The sequence below is a fragment of the Acromyrmex echinatior genome, chromosome 7, assembly GCF_024713525.1.
Source record: "Acromyrmex echinatior isolate Ae372 chromosome 7, ASM2471352v2, whole genome shotgun sequence".
NCBI classification, from domain to species: Eukaryota; Metazoa; Arthropoda; class Insecta; order Hymenoptera; family Formicidae; genus Acromyrmex; species Acromyrmex echinatior.
The window spans coordinates 1262852-1271506 of record NC_141858.1 but is presented as its reverse complement, the minus strand read 5'-3'; the positions used below and the strand labels follow the sequence as shown (position 1 = coordinate 1271506).

At 34.2% G+C, this 8655-nt stretch overlaps 1 protein-coding gene across 1 annotated transcript; it reads left to right on the top strand.

The window, feature by feature from the left end:
* Nucleotides 1-744: 744 nt before the first annotated feature.
* Nucleotides 745-8132, top strand: LOC147908927 (histone-lysine N-methyltransferase SETMAR-like). Its single transcript, XM_087407811.1, has 2 exons — nt 745-1391; nt 7997-8132. Exons 1-2 carry the CDS (start codon nt 745-747, stop codon nt 8130-8132), a joined length of 783 nt encoding a protein of 260 aa, XP_087263937.1.
* The last annotated feature ends 523 nt before the right edge of the window (nt 8133-8655 follow it).

The following is an 8655-nucleotide window of genomic DNA, read 5'->3' as shown; positions in this document are numbered from 1 at the left end:
TGGCCTTCTAGAGTGCCTTCCAACAAGAGACACAGTGCGACACGGTGCATCATTACAATCTTGTTCGATAATACAAGGATGAGATATTGTACTGTATTGTACTGAGTCGCTTGTTATAAAGCATCCATAACCTTCTCTTATCAAAGGCAGACAATATTTTGCTACTACATTTTTTCTATTTTGTGGACAAAAAACACTATATAAATATACACACACACACACACACACACACACACACACATATATATGGTTGTGTGTAGAACACTACACTACACTACATTGATAGTACTGTTGCGGCAATGATACTGTGAACGCGGGTCATACTGGTTACAGCTGATTGACTCGTATAACGCCGTTGTTTTCTACACATACAGCGTCACGCAAAATGATATATGTATGCATATATATATATATATATATATATATATATATATATATATATACACATATATATATATATACCAGCTTGATCAAAAAGTTTCCGGAAGAGACCACCAGGTGATGCTCTGAGTCAGCTGATTTGAGTTCTTTTTTTTGGCTAGGTTGCCACATCTATCATTGACATTTCCATCAAATTTTATCGCCATAGCTTGACATTTGTAAAAATTACGCCGTCTTGAGTACATCTACCTCTGCATGTGTTTCCGATTTTTTACAGTTTTAAAAATGGAATTGAATTTGCAACAACGAATTTGTATTAAATTTTGCGTTAAAAATGGATTCAATGGTGCGAAAACCTTGGAAATGTTGGGAAACTGTTTCGGCAGTGATGTTCTAAAGAAAACAACCGTTTACGAGTGGCATGAACGCTTCAGAAGTGGTCGTGAATCCGTCGAGGATAACGAACGCAGTGGCAGGCTGTCGACATCGAAAACCGATGAAAACATCAATAAAGTGAGAGAAATGTTGGCCAATAACCGCAAATTAACTATCAGAGAGCTGGCAGAGGACTTAAACATTGCTTATGGATCCGTTCAGGACATTGTAGTTAATGATTTGGGTTTGCACCGTGTTGCTACAAAGTTGGTCCCGAAGGAACTGAATTTCATGCAAAAAAGGGACCGCGTTGACATCGCCAAAGACATGATTTCCAAGACTGAATCCGACCCAACATTCATCAAACGCATCATTACTGGAGACGAGATGTGGGTTTATGAGTACGACACGCAATCCAGACATCAGGCGAGTGAATGGAGAGCTCCAAATGAGCCAAGACCAAAAAAACCACGTCGTTTTCAGTCGAAAAAGAAAGCGATGCTCACGGTTTTCATGGATTACAACGATATTGTACATCACGAATTTTTGTCAGAAGGTCAGACAGTTAATAAGGAATATTATTTGGGCGTTGTGAGACGTTTGCGTGAAGCAATTCGCCAAAAAAGAAAGGATTTGTGGGTAAACAACTCGTGGATAACGCACCGTCGCACAGTGCCATCATTATCCGTGAATTTTTGATCAAGAACAAAACGAATATCATCCAACAGCCATCGAATTCACCCGATATGGCTCCCTGAGATTTTTTTCTGTTCGATCGAGTCAAAAAATCACTGCGGGGAACGCGTTTTAACAGCCGAAAGGAGGTAATGGAAAAATCGAAGACGGCTCTGATGGCTATACCAATAATAGAGTTCCAGAAATGTTTCGAGAGCTGGATCAAGCGTTGGCATAAGTGCGTTGCAGTTGCTGGAGAGTACTTTGAAGGGGACAATATCACTTTTGATGAATAAACTTGTATTTTGAATTTTCTGAATGAATTCCGGAAACTTTTTGATCAAGCTAGTATATACACATACATACAAAAAATTTTTATTTATCACTCTAAGAAAAAAAATACATAATCGATATCATGATCACATTATCTTTTCCTTAGCGACTAATTAAGAAAAGGCGTTCACCATATCTAAATCCACGTTATTGTAAAAAAACTCTCTATTATCTTTGAAGTTCTATTATTGATACGTCATTTAAGTGTATTCTCCAGGTTTATTCCACTAAAAAAAAATACAAATAGATGACTAGATGTATGATGCGGTAAAGTAAAATTTTATATTACATTCTGTGTGTTACAAAAACGTGATCAGTAACTCTTTGAAACTGAATGTATCATAAAAATAATAAAGTAATATTTTAAAAGTACATTACATTTAGTAAAATGCATTAAGTTAATATGATGTTCAATCACCATTAAGAAAATACAATATTATGTAGGAAGGAAAATATTTTCATGACAATTTGCTGGAAGGTATGGTCGCAGCATGTTTCTTATACTATGACACTCTTGAGATACACGTCCACGCGTGAGCGGTTCGGCCGTCAAGCGTCGAGCGGTTGTGAAGGAAAAGTAGGCAGCATTTCAGAAATCGACTCGAAATGCGCAACTAATTTCGAGCACATTGAAGTACACGTATATAATTTCTGAAATTTTATAAAAAGTATATTTGGAGTAATATGTTTATTAATAACGTTATTTATTAAATAAAAATTAAAAAAGGAAAAAGCAGAATCGTACATAAGATCTCCAATATTCTGATCTTGCACCCAACGCCCGAGACCACGCTGAGTTCTTGCAGATCACCTCGACGAACGCGATACATATAGTGCACGGAAAGTCATAAACTATTGTATATCTCATCAATGTTTACGTTTTGAAATCATTTTTGCATTTGCATTTTTGCTACATTAATGAGAAAGATATATGATTAATATAATTTAATAAAAAGAAAATGAAAGAATTTTAATTCACAAACATGATTGCCAGCTCTCCGTTTTTTTTTGCCAAACTTCGGTTGCTTGGACTAATATTTAATACTCCAGCAGACGACAAAAATTGGAGATTTTCACAGCTGCTGGAGTATTGAATATTAGTCCAAGAAACCGAAATCTGTCAAAAAAAAAACGGAGAACTGGCAACCGTGTTCGTGATTTAAAATTCTTTCAATTTCTGTTATTTCGATAGAGCGAGACAGAGAAAAAACAAACGGATAGAAGCTCCGATTATAATCGGTGAGTCTCCGCGCGGACACGCCGAACTGGGCCCGCTAACAAAACAATGAGTCTGTCTCTGTCCTTCTCTCTGTGGTCGCTTGTTTCTAGCGACCGAAAATATTTTCTCGACGATCTCGGCCGCTTGGCGTGTATCATAAGGAGGAAAGAGACATTCTAGACAATACATAATTTTTATTAAATTATATTAATCTTTTGCCTTACGATTTAAGTTACGATAGCGCGTGCCATAATTAACAGTCTGGAACATATTGTTTATGTTTGGCCCAATAGACATACCACGATAGACATATCATCTTATCAATGATACTTATGTTTGGCCCGATTTTTTTACCATGAGTCTCACACGATATTAGTGAAAGAGTTAATCATATACCTTTCTCATTAATATATAATAGCAAAAATGATTTCAAAACGTGATAGTTAACGAGATATAGTTTACGAGACATAGATTTTCCGTGTATTTTATGTACCACGTTCATAAAGGCAGTCTGCAAAAACTCAGCGTGGTCTTGGGCGTTAGGTGCGAGATCAGAATGTTCAGGATCCTATGTTCAATCCTGCTTTTTCCTTTTTTTTTAAACAAATAACGTTATTAATGAATATATTACTCCAAATATATTTTTATAAAATTATAGAAATTATATGTGTACTTTAGTGTGCTCAGAACTAGTTACACATTTCGAGCCAATTTCTGAAGTGCTGCCTATTTTTCCTTTACAATCGCTCAACAGTCGACAGATGAACCGATGGATCGCGCGCGGACGTGCATCTCAGGAGCGTCACAGTATAAGAAATATGCTATCATACCTTCCAACATGAAAATTATCATGACAACATTTTAGCATGAAAATTATCATAAAAATATTTTCCTTCTTACATAATTATTATTTTCTTAATAATAGTGATTGAACATCATATTAATAAGTATATACATTTTACTAAATATTATGTACTTATAAAATATTTACTTTATTATTTTTATATTAGGTGTTGGAATTAATTCGTAGCGTTTTTTAATGAAAGAATGTTATTTATTTCACATGAGCATTAAAAAATACATTAATGAAAGTACTTCCCATCACTTGTAAAACGCTACGAATTAATTCCAACACCTAATACATTACATTGATACATTCGGTTTTCTTTCAAAGAGCTACTGACCACGCTTATATGCCACAAAATGTAATATCTTTTAATATAGAATACTGATAATATCAATTTAAGACTAATAAGAGTCGATACAGAACGAGATGCGTAATTTTAAACTAGAATGATTCAACTTCAATAACTCCGTAATGTCTTCTTTATTCAACATGTGAATAAAGAAGGCATGTTGAATAAAGAAGACATCACAGAAGACTAAGGAAAGTAAAGGATTGATATTTAATTTGCTAGAAGATACGGAGCATATTTCTTAGTGCAACGCTCCTGAGATACACATCCGCGCGCGATCCGGTGCAGCTCAGCCGTCGAGCATTGAGCGGCGGCGGCGGGGGGAAAGAAGGCGATGCTTCAAAAGTCGACCCAAAATTTAACATGTATTCCAATAACTATAGGAAGAATACCGAATCACTTTAATAGATAAATAAAAAATTATTTGTATATTGCATATAAAGGCACATATAAAGGCTTTTTGATTTGTTAATTATAAAATTATATTGATATCATCCGTATAATTATATTAATCATTCTTATAATTATATTAATCGCACTTTTGCGATTTGATTGATTATCAGAATTTTCTTTCGGATGATAATTATAAAAAAAACATTTCACAGAAAGTACTGATCGACGTAACATTATTACAGGAACATGATTTTTTTTTGGATTTTTTCTGAAGATAAATTAAAACGTTTAGTAATACACATATAATTTCAATAATTAAATAAAAATATATTTAGCCTGTAATATATGTTTGTTAACAATGTCACTTATTTAAAAAAAAAAAAATTATGAAAAAAGAAAAAAGTAATTGATCATAAGATCTCTAACATTCAGATCTCGCATCTTACGCGTGAAACCACGCCGAGGTCTTGCAAATCATTTCTATGAACGTGGTATATAACTCTCATGGAAAATCATAGAAATATCAATATCCCGTAAATTATCGTGTTTTGAAATTATTTTTGCTATTATACATAAATTGGAGGGATATAGGATTAGCATAATTTATTAAAACTTATATGTTATCTATAATGTTCCTTCTCCTCTTAATTATACACATTGAGCGGCCGAAATTTTCCAGAAAGCATTTTCGGTCGCTAGAAACAAGCGACCTTAGAGAGATGAGGGGGGGGAGAAGAGGAGAGGAGAGGAGAGGAGAGGAGAGGAGAGGAGAGGAGAGGAGAGGAGAGGAGAGAGAGAGTAGAGGAGGGGGAGAGAGGGAGAGGGAGAGAGGGAGAGAGAGAGAGAGAGAGAGAGAGACTCTGAAGAATAGACTCGCTTTCGTTCGAGCCCAACTCGGCATGCGGAGTCTCATCGATTACAATCGGAGTTTCTCTTTTTTTTTTCTCTGTCTCACTCTGTCGTACTTCTGTTTCAATAATTCGTTCTGCAATTCAAGAATGTGATTTCTATCGATTCTGGCATCATCGTCGATGCAGCAAGGACGCACGATTCCTTCTCTAAACAACGATCCTGATATATATTTTTATATATACAAAAATATATTATTATGGCGTTTCCGGCTGATAAAATATTGCTGGTTTATTTACAATGATTCAATCCATTTCTATAGTTGAATAGCAATACTACTTCGTTTGCGCGCGACCGATAGGAGGAATGGCGCTTCTTACTAAGACTCGACATCCGAGTCGAGTCAAAAATGTGCTGTATACAATAATTTCAGACCTTGCATAAGTAGCTGGTGATTTACAGAAAACCTCAAAGAACAATACTATGCTTGCAGAAACGAGTTACGAGCTTTAGTATAAGAGCAAAGTGTATTCAAAAATTTCATTTATATGCAACGTCTGCTACGAGATTGCCGCTTGTCGTTCCGACATCCGAGCAGAAAGAAAGCTCAACCGAAACACATCACGTTCCGAACCTTGATATATGCATGTGTAAATAATTCAGTAAATAAAGTTTAAACATGTGTTGTATATATGTACACGCACACACACACGCGCGTGCGCACGCATCATACGCACACGCGTGTGTATTTATGCTATTATATACATATATATATATATATACACACACATACATACATACGTACATACATATACACACACACACACACACACACACACACATATATATATATATATATATATATGTGTCATTATATATATATGCATCAATAATTTACTAAATAAAGTGTATGTAAAAGACAGAACAGTGTAATTAAAATAATTATCTTCATTTGTATTCATATGTAAATAATATGGTATGTTTCTTGTTTAGGAAGAAATTATTTCAACAAAATTGAAATAATTAATATCATATTTATTTTATTATTTTTCCTCTCAAAAGAAAAAACTTTGAGGGCATCAGGGCACGTTTATTGATATGGGCCTGAATAGGTCGATAATTCAGATCATTTCTATGGTTCAGCGACGCACTTTTCATGACAGCGCCGCTGTCGGAATATCGCGGAACTAAAATACTGCTCAGTTTCATGGCTACACGTCAATTTCACTCGTAATATACAAACGAAATTTTTGTACACGCTTTTCTCTTATACTAAAACTCCTAACGCGTTTCTAAAAGCATAGGATTGTTCGTTTAGGTTTTCCGCAATTCGCCAGCTACTTTTCATGAACGTGCAAGATCTGAAACTCTTATATGCAACATATATTGTGATGTGTTGACTACAGAAGCCGATAACAAAACTGTAAGTCTTTAATTTTCTTTCGTTTTTCGTATTCAAATGTAGCTGGCGACTTGCATTGTTGTCGATATTTTAATTGTGGAGAAGGATTTTTCAATCCATAAACAGTTATGAGAAAGGCGTTTTTAAAATTTAATGATAAAACAGGACACTCCAGCATCCCCTTAAGCCTAATACTGTATCAACAATATTCTGAACTCATTCTCTTGCTAATGCAAGAAAAAAATACATCAAGTTTAAAAATATAGTATGAGATTTTTTAAATTTTAATTTCTTTCCCCTTTCTCTAATTAAGAATCTATCAATAATGATAGCTATTCAGTATTATTACGATATATACTTAGTTCAATAAAGTGTTTGATGTATATTTAATAATAACAGTGAGAGTGGCTCATTTTCATAGATGACTTATTTCTTTCATGTCAGGTAACTTGGAATTTCTCAAAAGAAAAAGAAATATATTTTTCGTTAACCTTTTTTGGTAATGAAAAAACGATAGACGAACAGATATGAAAACAATATACTTTTCGTATAAATACAAAAACAATATTTATTATATATATACTTATCGATAGTCTAGACTTTTTTGTTACAAGCGTATATCTCTATTCTACATCCCCTAAATTCTAGACAATAATAATTTTTTTCGTTCTCTCAGTAGACTCGAAGATTTCAATCAAATCGTTTACAGTTTTTCTTAAAATCAAATCAGTCAATTATTGATTGGTCTTATGTACGGAGAACATACATAATCTCTCGGATGCTATGGGTATATTACATGCGAAAGTTTCTTATCAATAGAACTGGAGCATTATCAGCTACTGTGTAACGAATAACATCACCCGACTAACATCACCCGAAATGCACCGGATTCATTGCAAATTAATGTTCGCGTTGTTCAGGAATATCAGTTGTTAGGAACAATGTAAGTACATATATTAATGATGATAGACATTGACGTGGAGCATTGATGACTTCGCGTTAGGCTCGATATGATAATCGGGGTGTAGATATCAACATGTATGAAGTCTCATGCACTCATTCGCAGCGGTGTTCTGAGCATGATTAAGTTCTTATTATTTTGCATGCGATAAATGCTTCATGTGAAATTTATTTTAATTTATGCTATTTAAGTCTTGCTATTGTATGTTTCAGGGATTGTGCAGATGCAATTATACAAACAATCGATAGAGTAGAAGAATGTCAGAGGTATTTAAAGGGTTTGATGAACGATGCTATGGCAATGAGCCGTACATTGAAAATAGGAAAGAAGATGGCGATAATGGTGTAGAGAGATCTGGGATTTCTCGTGAAAGAAATATAAATTTATAATTATATCATATATGTATAGAAATAAATAAGTTAATAAATATTTTTTATTCTATTTTGTAAAAACTGTGCTATGTATATCCGGGGTATGGAATTATTCGGCTACCTTTCTATTATTCTTTTCCTTCGTTCATCCTTCGCTCATTCCTTGACCATGGTTACACCATGCGTGCCGACGTTATCATAAGATCTAACGGTGTCATCGCGCTCTCATTGAATGTTCGATTTGCACTCATTAATTCGGTAGAATAAAAATCTTAAATCTTTACGTGCAAGAAAAGAGACAAAACGTGAGAGTTGAATAGAGAATGCAACGAGAGAAAGAGAGAAAAAAGATAATAAATATAGATAGTAAGAGATAGTGCGCTCGGTTGCTCGTCTATATTATTATATAAAATATTATTAAAATTAGTTGCTAAGTCATATCATTAAAAGAAATATAAAGTAGATACCATATCTTAATAAAATCGCGTCGAAAGAAGAAA